At 34.4% G+C, this 21,387-nt stretch overlaps 1 protein-coding gene across 3 annotated transcripts in view; it reads right to left on the bottom strand.

The window, feature by feature from the left end:
• Window positions 1–21,387, bottom strand: part of ASCC3 (activating signal cointegrator 1 complex subunit 3) — a 268,045-nt gene that overhangs the window by 194,343 nt on the left and 52,315 nt on the right. For all 3 annotated transcript variants that reach the window (XM_082047295.1, XM_082047293.1, XM_082047294.1), the window contains 2 exons: window positions 2,811–3,011; window positions 2,218–2,358 (listed from right to left, as the gene is read on the bottom strand). In XM_082047295.1, coding sequence (XP_081903421.1) covers window positions 2,218–2,358; window positions 2,811–3,011 — 342 coding nt within the window. The remainder of the gene's footprint in view (window positions 1–2,217; window positions 2,359–2,810; window positions 3,012–21,387) is intronic.

The following is a 21,387-nucleotide window of genomic DNA, read 5'->3' as shown; positions in this document are numbered from 1 at the left end:
ACAAAAATATTTCACAGTCCCAGAATTTTTGGACTTTATAAATTTTTTTAACCTTTCCAGTGTTTTGAAGAGCAAAGAAGCAAAACTGCTGTTGATGCAAAAGCAAAACTGAAATTAATCAATGTTTTAATTGTAGTTCCTTTGAAAATCTAGGAGCTAAGTTTCAAGTCACAAACAACATAATAGTTTCCAAATTTGTCCTCTTCTGAAGACCACTTTTCTTCCACCTCCATTCCCCCAAAAAGTTTAGGAACTACAAAGACACTACACCTCAGATCAGTGTTTCCATCCTATGAAGTACATACTAAAATGTAGAAATTCTTAAACAGTATTTGAAATTAATAAATTTCAAAGCAATAACATGAGTGCATAGCAGGAAAAAAAAAAAAGGATTTTAACCTAGGTCCTCCCCTTGTCATTTCTTCTTGATTTTCACACATAAATCTACTTTAGCCTCTTTCCCAAAAGCAAATGAAGAATTATGCTACTAGTGGTATTTTGGACTGAAACAGGAGAGCTTGATGAAGCAGACAGCCTCTCTACACTGAAGTTACTATGTTGTTCTAAATTAACACTTTGTATATAATGAATAATTTCCCATCACTAGTGTAATACAATTTCAACTTTGTAAATAATTTTCCATACACAGTTCTTAATAATGCCTGGGTTTTTTTTCTTACTTCTTTACTGGATGTAAGCAGTAATGATTTAGCAATTATTTTAAGAATTGCATTGCTAATTAGCAAGAGAAAATAGCACTTTTCAATTCTACATTTATTCTGTTCATCAAACTCTTCAGTTACATTCAGAGCAGTCTTTTCCACTGTCACTTTTGGCAGTGATTACACATGCTGTCTCACTATTAAAACTCTGACCTACTTGATTAGTTGCCCTAGCTGAAAAGTATTGTGAAAAGAGCAATTTTAAAAGTTAATTTGGAAATATTTTCAATTATCAAAAGTCCCTATTGAAAAGTTTTCTACTTTGTAAACCCAAATGTTAAGCAGATGCCGTTGTAAAGTAATTCTGATAAAGCACCAGTGATATTGCTGTTACTCATTTATATTGGTTTGCTATTTAGTGGTTGCCACACCACTGTGACTATACGCATCAATATTTATGCATATACGTCTTCTAATAAAGAAGATTGTTATGCAGGACTTCGTAGGTTACTGCAGTGGTTCTCTTTATTATTAAGTAGATACAGACATCTTTTCTTGTCATGTGAAGAGTTTTCTCTAGTCCTATCATAAAAACGTAAAATACATCAAAGCTAAGACTAGCAAAACATAACTCATCTGAACCAATAATTACTCCAATAAATGTTCATGTCGATAATACAACCAAGTCCTATTCTATCTATTGGACTAGGTAGGAGAAGGAATGGTAACTGCAAGGAAATTTATGTAAGAATAGATATAAAAGTATCATAATATTTTCAAAAATATTTCACTGACACAAACAGCATTTGCCTGAAATAAATGTGACCAGAAGCATCTCCTAAAACAGAAAAATCTACATCTAAGCAGTACTACGGGGCTAAAAAAGCAAATTTTATTAATATCTATGAATGTTCAAATGTTTAACCTAGCAATGGTCTTATACTTTTCCTCATTTGTCCTTAAAAAGGAAAAGTAAGAACAGACATTAACAGGAACCTACAGCTTTATTAACTTTTTTTTAATAAAAAAGAAGGTACTACTTTGACATATTTACAACAATGTTTTTACAGCATTTCAAATTTATTTAGAATTTGCCATTTGCAGACCAGACCTTCAACTTTTTGAGGATGATTATTATCAGAGAATGCCAAATCTGAAATTATGAATGTTAGGTTCTTGCAAACACATACACACAATACCTAGTTTGTAATCCTGAACGGCTGGGGGCACAATCCACTAAGGTCATAAGTTAGAAATCAGGTAAGATTTTATACAGAGGTTATACAGAAGTGGGGTGCCATAGTAGGAAGACTAAATGGGAGAAACCTAAAAGTTAATGAGCCTATTACTGAAGATATTCCAGATGTATTAGTGTTTTAATCACATTGAATTCAAAGTCACAGTTTAGAACATAACCAGTGTAATTACAGACTCAGTAATAACACATCAGCTGCTTCATCAATACTTTCACAAAAAGTTTTTAAGAAAAAAGATGAATATACCTATGAAGAGACAGGAATACACACACAGAGAAATTTTAACACATTAAGCATACCTGTGTTCGCAGAATTTCACCTTTTGACAGTTGCATATCACCGGTCAATTCTTTCACAGTAATGCCGAGTGGTTCCAGACGCTTGCTGAAGTAATTTGTCATTTCAGCTGCCAAAGCCTTCATAGGAGCAACATACACAATCTGCACCAAAAGGACACAGGCTTGATAAATGAGCAAACCCCACAGCATCGTTTGTTTCATGGCAACCCTTACAAATCACAATTTATTGTGAAATATGATGCCAGGCACTTACAGTGAAAAATCTTAATAGTGATATATGAAAAGTAGTTACCTTTCTTGGATAACTGTGCAGCTGTTTAAAGGACAATGGATTTTTGTTTATACAGCCTCATCACTTTGAAAATTGGTTCTGCATCAAAACTAAACGCATTTTTATAGCTTTTTACTCACATAATAAGATTCTTAGAACACAAATAAGAATAGCTCTAACAGTAATGAAGTAAATCAACATTAGCCCTAGCTTTGACTTGGAAAAGTCTAATACACTTGAAAACTTCCTGATTTCATATTCCACATATAACGGGTTTTACGTTACAACTTAAAAGCTGTTACTTGGTTCATTACATTCCTACCTTAAACTCATCCTTTTTGATAACATCATTCTGGACATGCTGGCGAATTTCATGAAGGATTGTCAGCATGGCAATGTTCGTCTTCCCAGCTCCAGTGGGGGCACAGATCAGCATGTTCTCATTTGTGTTGTAGGCAGTCTCAAAAACTATAGATTGGATTCGGTTTAATCTTTTCATGCCTTTAAAAGCAAGTTGTCCAATCTGTTAAAAAAAACAAACACATATGTTCTGGGTTTTTCATATGTATGTGTGTGGGTATACATATATGAATCATTAAAAAAACAAACAAAAACGAACACGTGGTAACAAAACTTAGGATACTTGTTGAAATATATTTATTATTCCAAGGTTTTTATTCTGAGGATACAACTCCCGCCCAACCTTCAAATATTGACTTCATAAGGAAAACAATATACAGCAGAATAACATCTCTTAAAATTAATTAAAATCTTTAGCTGCATACTACTTCAGCATTTGTTTTCAATCAAGACTGTGACCAAAACTAACGTACAGTAAAACAACAACCTATTGATCATTAAACATCAGCAAAACAGCAATGGTCAGATTAGAAGAATATACATCTTAAAATAGAAGATTACAAACTACAACTACTCAAATGGAAGAAGAGGCAGCAATACACAGGAACTTGCTGAAGAAACAGATGATTTAAAAATTATTTATCATTAATTTTGTGTAATAAAGTTTAATTATGCAAATACATGCAAAATTCAGTAACAACTTTCTCTTTGCTTCTGAGGAAATCTCCATCTTGCACTTGTTAATGTTCAGACCTTTGTCCAAGAATACTTACAACGAACTGCAGGCCCCAAAAGGAACATATAATTTGGATGCACAGTCTCAAATAAACTTAGAGAATGTTTTCAAAAATTAAATTATGTAGCTAATATAGGCAATTATAGTTATTATAGCTTAATGTATGTTTAAATCTTATAAAGTACAAATAATTTTTAAAAATATATATTTTTTTATTCTCCCTAGTCTCTCTGAAAAATGAGATTTTCACCAAGAAAGAATTGCTGTAGCCAGTTACTATTTCTGCATTTGAAGATTCTAAAACATTTACAACTGAACAGATCCTTAAGATAAAAAGTTAATTTTGTAATAAACTTGCTTTTTGTTAGTTACTTTTCACAGACAGTTAAAAGAGAGTGCAGAACACAGAAATTATTTCATTTCTACACATTTAACTACCTCCACTGCTTCTACAAATAATCATGAAAAGTACCTTACTGATATTTTTTACAATTATCATTTTTACTTTAATTGTAGGACGCCACAAAAGTACAGCTCTGAGAGCACATTCTGAAAGTCTCCCCTTCCATTATTTTGGACACTTTAGCTAATTTACAGTAATTTCCTGTGGTAATAGTTTCTACAATACTATTAATATTCTTTCCAATTCTAAGCAAATTATGTGAGCAGGACTCAATTTATTACTACATCAAGTTATGCAAGCTTCAGAATGAGAGCTTTCTGAGCTATGCAAATGAACTATTTTATTTAACTTTACAATGGGTCAGTAGGTCTATCATTTTGCTGCAGCTTCTTGGTAGTGACCTCATGAGACATGCTGAGATGCAAAGTAAAAATTTAAGTTATTAAATATTAATAAATAATAATAATATTAAGTTAATAATACACCATTTTCACAGTACATGACAAAGGTCTAATCTTAGATGTAGAGGCATAATGTACTTAACGACTGGCCAATTGTAGTTTTATTCTAGAGGACTTTAAATATTGAAAAACAACACTAATTGACATAAAAGTCAATGAAAATGCTATGCAATGAACACACTATTTCTTTTTGGAAAATGTTATTTTCAATTTAGCAGTACTTTTGTCTCAGCAAAGCTTTCTGTTTGAAAACTTCTTGTGCAACATTGTAAAAAAAGTTCCATTCAAATAATGGACTGCATTTGTATTTGCAGGACTGACACATCTCAAATATACTCAAATATCTGTTTCAAACTTTTTAAGTGTCTTTGGTAGAGGAAAAAAAGGAAAAAAAAAAAAAAGTCTAATCCAAGTACTTCCAGTACTTTTCATCAAGTTTCTTCAATTTTTCAGCGCCTGACTTTCAGGATTACAATAATTTTCACTTTTAATATTCTTCCACAGTTTATTCTGCTTGCAAGATTGTAGGGAGAAAGCTTATTTGTTTTGCACCAGGTTTTGTACACATAATGTTTACTTGGTGTATCCTCTTCAAAACTCATTGCATCTTCAGGAATGAGACTATTACAAAGTATTAAAGGGTTTCCTGGAGACCTCCTGATTACCTTAGTGCTTATCAGGGTTCAATCAGCTATTTTTATAGCCTCCTTAGTCATTTTAGGTTTCTAATTTGCCTGTTACTGCATTTTGAGATTCCTTGACAGGTCTTTGAAAATGGTTATATTTTTCTTTTTCCACTTAATAGGTTTTAGAAACTATTATAAACACCATCAGGTTCACACTGATAAACACTGTTTACAGTTACTATAGAGAGAAAGTTGTGAACACAACTGGTGATTAAAGAGTTGAACTAACAAAACACCACATTGCACAATACATACATTATTTAAAGAAGCAGTTTTTAAACAAAAGCAGAAACCCAGTTGTCTAAGTAAAGTCAGGTGCAAGTATCTTCAGCAAAGAACTACAGTAGTTTTTCACTTACATAATTGAACACATGTAGCTTTACACATACAGGTCTTTTTACAGTCATGTGATTGTTAATGTCCCTAAATAAAATGTATCTTTAAGTGTTTTCTTAAACTACTGCCTGTAGGATTGTATTGTTGCAGCTTCTCTCAATTTTTGAAGTGGGCAGTGTAAGACATATTTTTCCTCTACGTTTGGAAGAAATGACACCTACTATAGCCCTGGGACATGTAATTGTTAGCATAAATAAATAAATAAATAAATATTTAGATAAATAAAAATAATGTCCCTTCTCTTTTCCTGTTAGAAAGTAGCAATAGCATGGATTAAGACTGACTCGGTAACCAGCAATAAACAAACAGATGTTCCAGAAGTACCACAGAAAGCTGTGTTACAGGCTAGAAAAACAAACAACCTCAGCTTGTTTTCTGGAAAGATGCTAAGCCTACTGAAACAGGAACATTAAGAATAGAATAAAGAGTAACAAAAAAATAAAACCTATAAAAGACTGGTTAAAAAGTAAAAGTATTTTAAAAATAATGGTATCCTGACTAGACTCTAGACTTTCATTCAACACATTAATTCATTTTCAAGCAACTCAAAAAGGCGGACACTGACATATCAACAGTCACAATCACAATGTACAGTCAGTATATAATGTTCATTGAAAGGTGGCTCTGCAAGAACATATTAAGGATTTTAAATGCTATAAGAGAAAGGACTTCCAGAGAAAACACTACCTTAAGACATCTTCAAACCAACTCCCCATTTGGTTGAAAAAATTTTAGATTATCCTTCCCCAAAACTTCGTTTTATTCCAAACAGTAAGTACAGCTAAGTGCATAATCCAAATCCAGTAGTTGTTCCCTTAAAAATCACTAAGAATAAAATGGAGAGTGGACAGAAATGCAACAGTATGTACAGAACTCCTTAGTTGGACAAACCTATTAGAAGACAGTTTTTTTTAATTTGTCAATTGCCCAAACTACCTAGTTAGAATGCTGAAAATATTTTTTTCCCTCTGCCAGATTAATGGCAGTAAAGACTTCTACAGACCAATTCTTTTTCAGATAATCCAGTGAAATCCCCTCTTGCTTAAGGGACTGGTAGCCACCCGATGGCAGAATTTGATTTTTCTGAAGGTGAATGAGATGCAACATTCTTCGGCTTTCTATTCTACAGCTGATTTATCCCTAGAATTCTACACAAACGAAAGGAAGTTTAAGTAGAATACAATCTAAGTGCTATTCTTGAGACACAACTTCATGCCCAAGTTGGTGCCATTTTTAGATAAGCATTAATCAATGTGAAAGACCACTGAGAAGCAACTCATTCCACAAACTAGAAGATGACACTCAAGGTAGCTCTGATCCGAATGTCGAAAACCTTTACTTTTACTCCAGTGAGGTTTCCAATACTTTCCCCAGGAATTTACCATTACAACTAATACATTTATAAGTAAATGAAATTACACTTAATGAAGATACTCTATATTAGTCATTTCATTAAAAATAGATTTACGTGTTGGTGCTCTAACAGAAATGAAAAAATAAGATGAAACTGCTAAGCGTCATTTAAATCATTAAAGTAATATTCACAATGAAGACCATACGATTCAGTCTGCAGGCAAGTTACAGCTCAGAAACACAATTCCTTTAATGACACCATAATAAGTCTGTTCTAAATAGCACATGCCATCAGTACTTTAGACAGAGTTTTAGTCACGTAATTCATGAGCCAGACCTTGTAGTTCTACAGAACTTAATAAATATGATATAGAAGATCCTCACTTTTTTCCCCAGGTGCACCTTCGAATCCTGCTATGGTCCATCTGCGGCCTATAGCATTCGTCCCTCACCCAGAACGAAAGGATGCTAACTACAAATTTCATTAAAGACTGAGATCTTCTTTTATTCTCAATCTCACTTCATGCATTAATACTAGTTGGCACAAAGAGCTTCTCAGATAAAATTAAAATCAGTATCACAAATTTTTACTTGGTGGCTCAATGCGTTCTTAAGTCAACTTCAAGGTACAATGCTAGTATTTTAGTAGCAGCTTCTAAATTCAATATTGGTGGGCACAGACACAGCATAATTTGTCTTAACTAATCTATGCAGGGCAACACTAGAAAAAAATATATACATACTTAATTTTTAGCAATTTATCCAGAAAATATGTTTGGGTGTTATCTCCCTTAAAATTATCCTATTTTATTGATTTATCTGTAGGACATTCTCTTTATATTCCTCATTCTAAAAGAGACTTTTGTATAATCCATGTTAATTTTTCCAGTTTTCATTAAATACTAGACAAATTTTCTCATAATCTGAAATAAATAAATGTTAGTCATCTGTCCTAATTTCCACAGCATAAAATCACCTAAAATAAATGTTCTATAATGATGACTTCTTCTGTCATAGTCTAACAAAAGAATAAAATTACTACCCATTTATCATAAAGATAATCCATTGCACTCATAAACCAAGTTTAAACTTTCAGCATTTTCCCTACTCATTGGTCTAATTTTAATGTAGATGTATTTTAATCAAAGTACCTTAAATATTTCAGATGCAACAAATCCCACTCTGCAGTCATTTTTCCTATTGCACTTTCAATTAAAAATATAATTCATCTAACTGGTAATAGCATGAGTAATCCATGCTGTTTTACAGAACATCCGCAAACCTCAGGAACTAAAGTTCGTATGTCCCTCCCTGGAGGTGTTTAAAAGGCATTTAGATGAGGTTCTTAGGGACATGGTTTAGTGCTGGCATTAGGTTATGGTTGGACTCTATAATCCTGAGGGTCTCTTCCAGCCGAAATGGTTCTATGATTCTATATGATTCTATGACATCTAAGAAATCTCTAGGTCATATTTTCCCTTTGCTGTACTTTGGAATTCCACTGTCCCTTCAAATTTCAAACATTTAGCACTTCCCCCATCTTTCTAATTATGCAGGTATACATTTAAGGAATTGTGACCGTGAAAATCCAATATTATTACAGAAGAGACACTCAGAAATACCATGGATCTTATAGCTGGAGACTTCCATGCCCTCCCTCCCTGATGATACTTTTCATATTCTGCTACTTTCATGGAGGTGGTAGCTCATGATATTTAGAAACAATAATAAATAAAAATGTATCTATATAGACAGCATAAAAGTCAAATTATTTTTATATTATCTTAGGTGTACTATGTGAGAATATAATTTCCTACCTCATTCAAAGACTGAAATGTTGTATTTCACAGTACTATATACATTTTAAGCAAAGGTTCATAACACTTGAAAGAAAAACTGCATGATGTTTGGATCTGCTCCATTTAGCACCAATTCATATCAGTGAGATTTCATTGGACTTAGGGGGACAATTTTTGTAGGAATAAGTCACATAAATAAAGACATGAAAATTATGCAAGCGTACCAAACAGAGCTTAGCATTGGCTTTGGCCATAATCAGCATTACAATTTCTTCAAGTAAGTACAAGTTATGTCTCATCCAAAGTGTAGTACCTGCAGAGTTATGTGCTATAAAGGAAGGTTGTAGTAAAATATTTTAGACAGATGGAAGGAACAAAAGGTACAAGGGAATCAGCAGCTGGTTTCAAAGCCGTACTTGCTACAAGTGACTAAACTAAAAGCAAATCTTGCATGGTATGGCTATCCATGACACTGTTAGTGCTCATCACAGAATCATTTAGGTTGGAGATCATCTAGTTCAAAACCCTGCTCAAAGCAGGATAACCTACATCAGTATGCCCAGGACTATGTCCAGTTGGGTTTTAGATATTTCCAAGGATGGAGACTCCACAACCTCTCTGGGCAACCTGTGCCAGTGTTTGACCACTTCACAGTAAAAAATTATTTTCTTGTGCTTAGATGAAATTTCATGTGCTTCAGTGTGTGCCTGTTGCCTCTAGTATTGTCACAGGGTACCACTGAGAAGAGGCTGGCTCTCTCACAGAATCACAGAATGTTAGGGATTGGAAGGGACCTCGAAAGATCATCTAGTCCAATCCCCCTGCCGGAGCAGGAACACCTAGATGAGGTTACACAGGAAGGCGTCCAGGCGGGTTTTGAATGTCTCCAGAGTAGGAGATTCCACAACCCCCCTGGGCAGCCTGCTCCAGTGTTCTGTCACCCTTACTGAGAAGTTTCTTCTCAAATTTAAGTGGAACCTTTTGTGTTCCAGTTTGAACCCATTACCCCTTGTCCTACCATTGGTTGTCACCAAGAAGAGCCTGGCTCCATCCCCATGGCACTCACCCATACATATTTATGAGGTCACCCCTCAGTCTTCTCTTCTCCAAGCTAAAGAGACCCAGCTCCCTCAGCCTTTCCTCATAAGGCAGATGCTCCACTCCCTTAATCATCTTTGTTGCCCTGCGCTGGACCCTCTCCAGCAGTTCCCTGTCCTTCTTGAACTGAGGGGCCCAGAACTGGACACAATATTCCAGATGTGGTCTCACCAGGGTAGAATAGAGGGGCAGGAGAACCCCTCTCGACCTACTAACCACCCCCCTTCTAATACACCCCAGGATGCCATTGGCCTCCCTGGCCACAAGGGCACAGTGCTGGCTCATGGTCATCCTGTTGTCCACCAGGACCCCCAGGTCCCTTTCCCCTACGCTGCTCTCTAATAGGTCGTTCCCCAACTTATACTGGAACCTGGGGTTGTTCCTACCCAGATGCAATACTCTACACTTGCCCTTGTTATATTTCATTAAATTTTTCCCGCCCAACTCTCCAGCCTGTCCAGGTCCCGCTGGATGGCAGCACAGCCTTCTGGTGTGTCAGCCACTCCTCCCAGCTTGGTGTCATCAGCAAACTTGCTGACAGTATAGTCTATTCCCTCGTCCAAATCGTTGATGAATATATTGAATAATATAGGCCCCAGTACTGACTCTCTCTTTGTTAATCATTCTTACATCGGGTATTTATATACATTTGTAACATTCCCCCAGACCCTCCTCTTCTGCCGCTCTCAGTTTCTCCTCACATGGAAGATGCTCCATTCCCTTAGTCAAATTAAGAAGCCAGAAAAAGAAATCCTAGAAATTACAGACAATGAGCCATAAGGGTAAAACTATTCTCTGACGTTCTATAGAACACAGACTCAGAGCTCATGAGACTTTCCTGAATATGATTTTAATTTGAATTAAACATCATCTTCTAGAAAACTATGTAGTCTTGATTTTGAAAATGATCATTACATTCATGGGTTAATGCTATAGGTATGTAAGTAGCAGTAGCCAACAGACACCAGGGAAATGTTCACACCTTCAAGTTGTATTAGTGTCATTCAACTCAAAATAAACACTGCATAATTTTCCTAGATACTGACAGGGAGTTCACAAGAATAAAAATGTATCCGGAGGAAAAAACAAACAAACAAACATGTTCATCATCTATGAAAGGACTATCCCTGCTTAGTTGAATGTGGGATACTACTCAAGAAATTAAGTCTGACATTAGAATGGAAGGAAAGCTCTCATAGTACACCAACTATAAAAATTATTACATTTTTAGTTTATTTGGAATGCTGTTTTTTTTTAAAACCTGATTAAACATTTCCCCTCCAGACTTTCAGACTTCATGTTTGCCACGATACTGAAACTGTTATGTTTCTGACAGCTTTTTAGTACTAAGAAACGTGAACATTCTAGACAGCTCCTAACAGCAAGTGCTCTTCAACAAACAAACTTTCATTAAAGAAGCAGTCTCCATCCAAAGGAAGTCCAGAACAGTTCAATTAAAAAGAAAAAAAAGTAAATCCTATTAACCATGGTAACATAGGTACTCCCTGGAAAAAAAAAAAAAAAAAACAAAACCAGCCAATTAAAAAAAAATCAAATCAAATAATAAACCCCTCCCATGTTGTGTGTGTTTGTTTTGAAACCATCTGCCTTCTTGAAGAAAGAAGAGAGATTTATTCAAAAGATTTTTTAGGGAAAATATTTAATTTCATATAGACAGCTAAGAGCTAACATGCCTGAAGTAAGTTCAACAAAAATCCTTTTAAGTCTATCCATGTATTGCCACCAACATTATCTAAACTCTTTCCTCAACAAGCTACACTACACAAACAACTGCAGCAGTCATACATCTTCTATAGATTTCTGAATCATTCAGTCATTGATTTATATTAAAAATACACCAATTGAGACATTTCCTTTGGTTCAATGTGCAGATTAAAACTGAAGATTTCTGCATGTATAAACCCAAAATCAGTTTGATGGAAATGATGGGAAAGCACCATTGCTCCAAGGCTCTCACTGCTCTGAGTTAAAACGCTGAAATAGCTTGGGGAATCTCTGCCCCTCGCTGGGAGAATTTTTGTGTTCCTCAGCCTAGTTATAACATGACAAAAGACTACAGACACAATGATTATACCCTCTGGTGATTTGTTTTGAGGAAATGGATAACGAAGTGTTTCAGAAAGATTTTTCCATAAAAGCAACTATTTCTATAACACAGCAAATGTAAAGAAATTTTGGCATCCAAACAGACACACAGATGAGATTCCGATTTCAGTGACACTATTGTAAACTCAAAAGTATCTCATGTCAAGAGAATTATTTCAGATTATAGCAATGAAATGGAGAACAGAACACAGCCTCCTCTTAGAGCTTTCTGATGCCATTTGTGAATTACACAGAAAAATTACCTTGAAGTAATGCAGCTAGTAGGAGAATAGCAAAAGGAAAATTGGTGACAGTTGTGGCATTTCCTAATAACACCAGAAGTTAAGATTTTATCAGGATAGAAGGATTTGAGTTTAACTTGCTCACATTTCATCCATATTAACAGTATCAAATAAAGAGGGTTTATTTGAAAATTGTTTTAAAAAAGTAATGCTATACAAAGCTAAGAGCATGGAAGAGTGAAATACAAAAATCTCTATGATGTTTAAAACATGTAAAATATTGTTACCCTTAACAGCAAGGCTCCTCCTGGACTGCTATGTATTGACACCTCCTCTACCATCATCTCCCTGACTCTTTGAGATGGAGCAATGAGGAAAGTGATGTTTATATGCTACAAGTTTATGGGGTTTTTTTCCATTCAGAGAACACTCACTCTCATATTTCTCACACCTGTATACAGAGTCCTAGCTCTGCTGATGGCATATCAAACATTTAATTTATTTTCCTGTGAAAATGTAGTGTCTCTCTTAAAAAGGAAAGAGAAAAAAAAAAAATCACTGTTAGAGGCACAGTAACTGTAATCAAAGAGTTAATACAGAAATCCTTTCTTCTAGTTGTTCAATATAGACACTGCAAGACAAAGGGAGAAACCCAAGAAATAAGAAAGGAAGATAACAAGGGCATTGTAAAAGCAATTACATAAGTTACAGCTATTGGTGAGAAAAAGGTTACTCTACTAACATGGAGCATAAAAACTGAAGCCCTTTTATGTAATCAATAGAAAACAGTTTTACCTGACTTTTCACAAATAAAGAGATTATGATATGATATGGAAGTATACACAAACTACTTCTTGAAAGTCAATTATTGCACCAATCCCCACTTCTGAACTAGTTGGCAGAATTTTGAAACAACTGCATGATATCAAGAGAGATACGATTTATTCTTTTCTGTCCATATTCTTGTTGCAGATTTGAAAGAATGTCACAACTGCAAAGAAGGAGAAATATTTGCACAGAAGTTTCCTTCATTATGTTATGTTCAATGAAATGTAATTCCTATGCATGGCTAAATAAAATCATCTTCCTCTACAGTTTCATGGAAATTAAAGGTTCCTATTTCACTTCTCCAGATTGATTTCCAATATGCTACAGAGGAAATAAATGTTTTCTACTATTATAATAATTATTTTTATTATACAATGCACACCTATTTATGCATATTTAAAAAAAACAACAAGATTCCTATTTGATGTGTTCACTTCCAATATTAGATTAACTGGTAGGATATTTCCAATTTTCCAACTAGAGTTCAGAAAAAGTGTTTTGTTAGGATAAGATACGAAACACACCAAAACAATCTTTTCCACTTTAAGGAACTTTACATTACTTTTTTTGCTCCCTGTTGCTCTGCAGGCAAACAACTGCTACTCTTCAAAAATTTTAAAACTTCCACTATATTAGTAGCTACCGTGCAATCTTGAAGTTAATGGAAACTGCAAGTCGGAGATGAATAGCCTATCAGATATAAAGTCAATCTTTTAGTCATGCAGCTTCTCTATATCAAAACCTTTTAAAAACACTTAAAAACTATTACGTGATTTCTAACTGAATCCCTTGATGGACAATCTCAGTCCCATTTCTATTACCTAAAGACCTGGGACATTCTTATCCTCAATAAGAGATTCATGTCTCAAGGAGAGTACTGAAACTTGTGCTAATTACAGACAAACATTAAAATCAGGCAAACTGTAATTTATCTAAAATATTTTCAGTGCCAGTTAATCTTCTAAGTGCTACCGCACACCAGAAATTAGGGTATGCTTCCCCCGTCTTTGAAAAGTCTCACTTTGAAATTACATTTCTTAAAAATGAAAAACAATTTTGGTCTCAAGTATAATTAATTAGGATTTAAAATGCTATCCTGTATTTCTCTTTAATTTGAAGACTGATTACTCCTAAGAACCAAAGCTTGCCTTCAGGTACGCTACCAAAGTGAAACAGACTACTGCATTCTTCTACAGTTCTACTATGAATTTCCATTGAGAAATGGCTGTCCCCTAAACAGGGTGCAGCAGAAGCACATTATTCACTCTCCAGTCTTAATTATCAAAATGACATTAAAAACTTTACAGATCTCTGCAAGTGCTTTATACCAAAAAGTCTCTATGTTCAGTCAACAACATAAACGTACCTCCCTGAAGAATGAAAAATGAAAATTTAAAAAGTTGCATTCTCAATTTAAATATTTCACTTATTACGATAATTTAATTAGGTCAACAAACACAACAGCTGCAAAGTCACTAGGTAGATATAATTGGATTTCAAATCTTACAGTGATTAAGTGCAAGTGAAAAAAAATGCCGTGAACCAGAAAGCTGCATTTCTTTGAGCTACATGCAGCTGCAGTGTGGAAGAACGTGTCTACCTGAAATGTTCCTTGGATTTTTATTGGTCATTGGTTTTAGTCTACAAAATTTAACAACTAGAAGTCACTCAATTTTACACTCAGTTGAACATCACAATTTGGAGCCTAAATATTGTTTTTGAAAGCAAATGTAAACCTATCTTTAAGAGAGAAGGGTAACAGCACTTTGTCATTTTATATACTTCTAAAATATAGATATCTATAGATATTTTTTATCTTTAAGCTCTAATTAATTCAATATTATCTTATGCACACAAAGACATTAGTTCTAATGGTACATGTAGAAGCCACTTTTCAAAGTATATACTTTAGCTTGTCCTTAACATATGGTATAAACTACTTCTTCCTAATAGTATGTAAAAACTCAGAAACACTGAGTGGTCTGAAGGGTAATTATATTTGAAACTACTAATAATTTTAACACATCAAGTAAAAGTGAAAGAATGGCAAAACAGAAGAATATTCTTCGGAGAATAACTACTGCTGTCATAATCTTTCTACAACTCAATTTTCTTTTCTGTTTCAGTTAATTTCACACTATTGCTAACCAAGGCAGCAGCACTGTTTTACAATACAGATGTTAAAAGACTAATTCTACAAGACAAGACTGAAAGTACAATCAGTCGTCTTTTTTTTTTTTTTTCCTACAAGAACACAATTATTTTGTTCCCCCTAATCCTGACTAAACCAGCAGCATTCACAGAAGTTCTCCTACTTGATCTACCATAGGAAAATAAAAGGTAGGGGAGGGAAGATAAACGTTTTATGGTAAGGTCACCAACGTGTGCGAACAAGCAAAGTTCAAGTATCAAAAGACAAAATGTACAACAGTATTAAGAAACATTTGGGAAATTCATCTAATGACTTCTGATTGGAAAACATGTTTCTGTGTCTGCATTATCATCCATAACAAAAGAAATACACTGTGATGAATAAAGAAACATACACTCTCACAAAACCCCCGCGAGATCCATCTCTCAAACTAAGCCTAACAAAAACTGGAAAGCCGCTCTCTGGTAGGATAATCTCTTCCATACTGACTGCATCTTTCACTAAGACACTACGAACAGGGTAGCTGAGACTTTTGGCTGCCCTATCTGGGTTTGCTTTTACTAAAACAAAACCATAAAATAGTTGTTCAATAAGAAACTTTCACAGTCTCCTATTGCTCAGAAGTGGTGATCTTCTGCACAATAAACACCAAACCATACATCTTTTTTTCTCAAGTATTCAGAACAAGTTTCATTGTTTGAATCTTTACACAAATTAAAATTCTGACAGGTAAAAGCAGGTACTTTGTTAAATTACTTCTAGTTACCAGCAGATGCATCGATTCCCACAGTGGCTCAGCAGGTGCTTTTCAGCAGCTGGTGCCCTTTACTGGTTTGCCTTTATAAGTGTTCCCAGCAGATTTTCAACCATTTCAGAGACAGCACTACACAATATACACACACTTGGCAGCTGTGCAGAAAATGAAACAGGCTTAACGTTTTATTCAAATCAGATGCATCCAATTTTATCTCATGTTCATATTAAAAAGTGAATTTCCCTATTCATATTTACAATCTGCATGAAAAGGAGCAAACAAAATCCCAAGTAAATGTAAGAATATGCAATTCTCACATGACAGTACCTACCAAATATTTTTCAGCAATTTCTGCTTAGTCTATCAGACACAGCCATGCTAGTTTAAAGAACAGACTAAAAGAAATTAGGTTCTCTATACTCACCAGTTCAGACATTCTCAGTATTAGACTTTGAACCATATAGTCAATTAATTGTTCTTGTCTTCAAACTTGTACTGCCCAAGACATAACTCAGATTTCACAGAGTTCTTCTCATTGAAAAAAGTACTTAGAATAAAGAGAGTACCTCTAAATGAGATATGTTTAAGTTTCAGTTACAACTTCACTAATAAAAGCACATTTGAAAATACTATTTCATGTTCATAAGGACTTTTTCTTGCTCTAACTAAATCTACCAGTGTTTACCACATTTTCATTACTATCAAGCCTTTGAAAATAAAAATGTGCTCAAAAACACAACCCAGACTGACACAATAAAGAGCATTTTTATCCATTTTTCATAGCATCCCTTGCCACCCTTGACATCTTAAATGTAGCTTGTTCACGTAACACAACCGTCAAATTTCTCCCAAGATGTTAAAAGGCTCCTATATGAGTATGTAAACATGTTAAGTCAACACAAATAAATGAAGCTATAACGTATTATACAATATATTATCCTAACTGTTTAGAAACTGATGTTAAAGAAAAAAGACAAAAGCCCTGGTAATCTTGGAAAGAATAAAAGCACAAGACTATAAAAAAAGTCTTAAACTGCACATGCCACTGGGACAAAGGTAACTTAAAGAACTACAACAACAACAAAAATCACATCATATTTTAAGCAGCCAATTTTAAGACACTACAAGACAGGAAAAGATCATAGCTGAATAGCAAGGAAAAGCCTAAAAGATAGTTTTCCCCTTTGTGAAAAATCATTTGAAAAACATATGTAGATGAGCTAAAACAGCATGTATTGCAAAGGAAACCTACATTCAACATGGTTCTAAAAGAATCAGACTTGCCCAGTGTCAAACCAAAGCAAATAAACCTGCTGTGAGCCTACCAAAAGACAGGATTACCGCAGAGGTAGACAGTATTTTGGAATAAGAAAAAGTTACATTGCAAGTTGTTACACTGTTTGTTTGTTTGTTTTTTTACCTCATGGAAGCACTATACAATCTGAAAATGTGAATGCAAGTGGCTGTTTATAGGTTTCTCCAATAATCCCCATAACCTGAAATTTTAAGAAAGTATCTGCATTATTTCCCCATTCTTACAGGGCAACAATAAAAGCCTGTTTTCCTTATACTTCTCTGGTGAATGCTTCTCCATATAAATTTCTACATAAATAATTTATAAAAAAACAATCTGCTTTTAAATTATCACATCACAGTGATTCAGTCCACAACATTACATCAAAAATAAAAGCCACAACATATGATTATGCTGAGGATGTAGTTTGATGAAATACAGGCTTCCAGCTCATTCATTACATAATGCCAAGCCCTGAAATTCATGAGTGGCAGGATGTGTTTACTCCCTTTACTTTTCTTCCTTCCTTCCCATCCCAAAATAGGTGAACTACAGCATTGCTTCCACAAGGATGGATTGACACAGATTGTTTCAGTACATATGGGCTGCTGCTCAGTGAAAGCTGCTTTTTGCTCTTCATAAAATCTGACATAAGACCACACTTCAGTTCCTGCCGCTCTCCAGTTATTCATCATCTTCCTCTTTTTTTGAATCCTACATAATATCTCTGTAAGGGACATGATTGCCTTGACTCTATTTTTTGCATAGAGATCTTTTTTCTATTTAAAAATCAAAAAGTAAAAATCTGGCAAACTGAGGGAAACAAAGGGGAGGACATAAAAATAGTGGTGATAGGTCTGTTAAAAAGCATCTGCTACTTTTAAAATCAACCATGCATTAATAAGACATATATATACACACACACTTCCTATATACAGGCTATATACCTGTGTTTGTATATATACATAATATATTTTGTAAATATGTTTTTAAATATAAATTTATATATTACTGTCTTTTTTATGTCTGTGATAATCTTGAACTGAACTGAAAATGGAAGAAGCCTCATGGGTTAAGGCAAAGACTCCAGTCACGTCACACCTGCCTAACACAGAGATGTTTCAGAGAAAATAGTTTCTATTTTTCATTCTGTGTTAAGAGACATGGCCTCTCAAAGACTATAGTGGTGTCAAATACATCTTTTACCGAGTCAAAAATCAGAGTTTTCAAATGCTAAAGCTATACCACAATCCTTACTGCCAGGTACCACTGCATTTGAAAATGTTTGTTTGGGTGTTGTGGTTTTTTGTTTGTTTGTTTGTTTTAAATAACTGTACAAGTTACAAAATAAAATGCTCTGGAAGAAACCCATGAAATGGCTGAGAGATGAACATAACCAATACTACGTTCAGCTCTTACGAGCTGGCACATACCTGGGATGTGTGTCTTGGGAAAAGAAATTGTATTATGGGTTTTGCCAGAAAACAAAATGTCGGTCTCTATTTCTTGCTTGCTTATTTTTAGAACAGCCTTGATACAGCCTTTCTTTTAATGTTTTACTCTCACTATGTTAAAAAAGAAAATCATTATCCTCAGTATACCTTTTCTGAGACAGTTCATTCTTTTCTCTCTCACTTCAGCACTAGCAAAAACTCAATCTGATGTTTTAGGAAATTTACTTTATATATTTTCATGCACACTTCAGAGATACAAAAATACTCTAATTTCAGGAGAAAGTAGATACAGGTAGAACCATGTTCAGAACGACAATCTCAGATTATCTAGCAGATTTTATTCTGTTTATTCTTTTATTATCTACCTACTTCATTCCTCATCTTCACTTTCGGAGTTAGTTTTTAACTTCTCAAATTCATGGCTACTGGAGGGTAGTTGTAATCCCTGATCTTAAGCTTTGCTCCTAAGAACTCTGCCTTGGTGGAGCCTGGACATCCAGGTGCCACAATAAATCAAGGAATTCAGGCTTTCACATTTCTTTCTGGAATTAATATTAAGTTGTACTACAACATTCATGAAGCCTTACTAACACTGCATTGTACCTGTATTTCAATTACCATATCAAGTATTTTCTCTCTTTAATTTTTTTAGATATGTTCTGTTTCAAAGGTGTTACTCAAAATAAATCAGGCTAATAATCTGGAATGCAATAAAATCACTGATTCTGTTGAACAAAAAAGAAAAAAAGAGAATCTAACTGGCAAAATAATCTGAGTATTTAAACTAATAGAAAGGTTTTATGAATGTAGAAAAATGCTGTGGTATTATTTGTAGTATCAAAGGTTATAACAATAAAGAAAGAATATTTTTCAAAATACTTCTCAGAATTTTATCACAATGGAAAGGATGTGTTCTATAGCCAAAAGGAAAACAACTACTCAGCATTCAAGAAAGCATACAGTGATATCTAAACATTGTAATGCCACAGTCAAGCAAGGTATATTTTTTAAAATATTACATTTAGTGTTATATATTCAAGTACAGCAAGTATCTTCCAACAGTGAATTAGTAGCCAGCAAAGCACGTTTGCCTATGTCCAACTTCAGCTTATAGGTGAGTTTTAAGACCACTTTAGAGCCTGCACGTCATAGCAACAGATCTTTTTTGATGAAAAGTCAATAAACTATTTCTAATAAGAAAAATAATTTTCTCAAAGGAAAATATTATCATTTTATACCAGACAGACAATAAACTGCTCATTTGGCACAAAGCACGTTCTTTTTCAGTCAAAGCAAGAGTAATTAACACAATGCACAAAAGCCTCAGCTGAAGCTAAGTTACATATTCAAATAATTTGATGCAGAAAATGTAAATACTGCATCTGGTGTTCTAAAGTAATGTTAAAATACTCATTAACTCATATACTGGCTGAAGAAAATTAAGCCAGAACCTGAAGGCTTTAAGATGCAGAATCTTAACTCCAATATTCTTGTTAATCTCTTATTGCACATATTCCACCCTCACTGGACGTCCACTCATGAAATATGAGGGTGACTCGTAATATAAACTACCAGCTATTAAAACCATTTTATCATGACCTACATGGTTTTTTTTGTTTCCTTGTTTTAAGTTGGGACTAATGATTACTGAACTTGTAAACTTTCCTCCGAGCAATGTTATAGTATATATTTCAGTCAATAAATGAAGATTTCAAGAAAATTAAAAATATTTTTAAGAACCATTCAATTCAGTCCAACTCTCAATTGCTGTTTAGAAAATAAACAACTGAAATATACACTAAGATCAACTTTGGAATAAATTGTCCAACATTCTGAATGTGAAAAATGTAATTTATGCAAAAAAATCTATACTTTTTTAGGTAGACATACTTTGTACAATTCTAAAAACAAGCAAACATTACAGGAAAAAAGGGAATATTGATTTTGTAATAATTCATTCACATAATGCTGAGGGAAAACAAAACAAAACAAAAACAAAAAACCCACAACAATATTTCTTATTTAGACCATTAATAGTGCTCGTAAAAGGAAATGGAAATAACATGAAACAAAGAAATAAATCCTACCCTGAATACCCACTTTAAGTAAAAAGCTCAAGTTATTTTTCACCACCAGCTATTTGTTAGATAAAACCTGTTTTCACAGTCTTGAAGAGGAACTTTCCCTGACCTGAGCTTATGACTTTAAAGCTACATTTATTTGGCAAAAAGGCTGGCACAAAAACACCTTTATAGTAAGTACAAAAAAAATTTATGTCAGTAACGGTCAAGCTGCATGTCAAGCAGCCAAAGCTAATAAATCCAAGCTTGCTCTTACTCCATTTTTAAAATTCTCGTTATTGAAACAACCCAGCTAGCATGCCACTTTCACAAGTAATAGTACCATAATGCTTCAGCCTAAACTGATGTGACCAACTAGCTACTTAGAAGCCACATGTGCTTGTGCCGTGGTGAAAACACAGCTCTCCAAATAACAATAAATGCCAAGAAGAATAATTTTCTACAAATCGAGATGGAAGTGGGATTTGGTGCCTTGAAAATGCAACACCATTTTCTCCTTTGCAACTCCTCCTGTGGGATCCAGTGCACTCTTCTGGCCCTGAACACCAGAGGTGCAGCACAGCACCCTCTGGGCAAACCACGGCCTCCTGGTCCCAGTTCAGCAGGGGCAGGAAATAAAGAATATGAGATGGATGACACAGGTGGACTTAGTCTGTGACTGCAGTGCAGTAGTTCAGATTGTAGTGTAGAAAGATC

The sequence above is a fragment of the Streptopelia decaocto genome, assembly GCF_964273445.1.
Source record: "Streptopelia decaocto genome assembly, chromosome: 3".
Taxonomy (NCBI): domain Eukaryota; kingdom Metazoa; phylum Chordata; class Aves; order Columbiformes; family Columbidae; genus Streptopelia; species Streptopelia decaocto.
The sequence above is the reverse complement of the archived record's forward strand: the minus strand, read 5'-3'. Positions and strand labels throughout refer to the sequence as shown.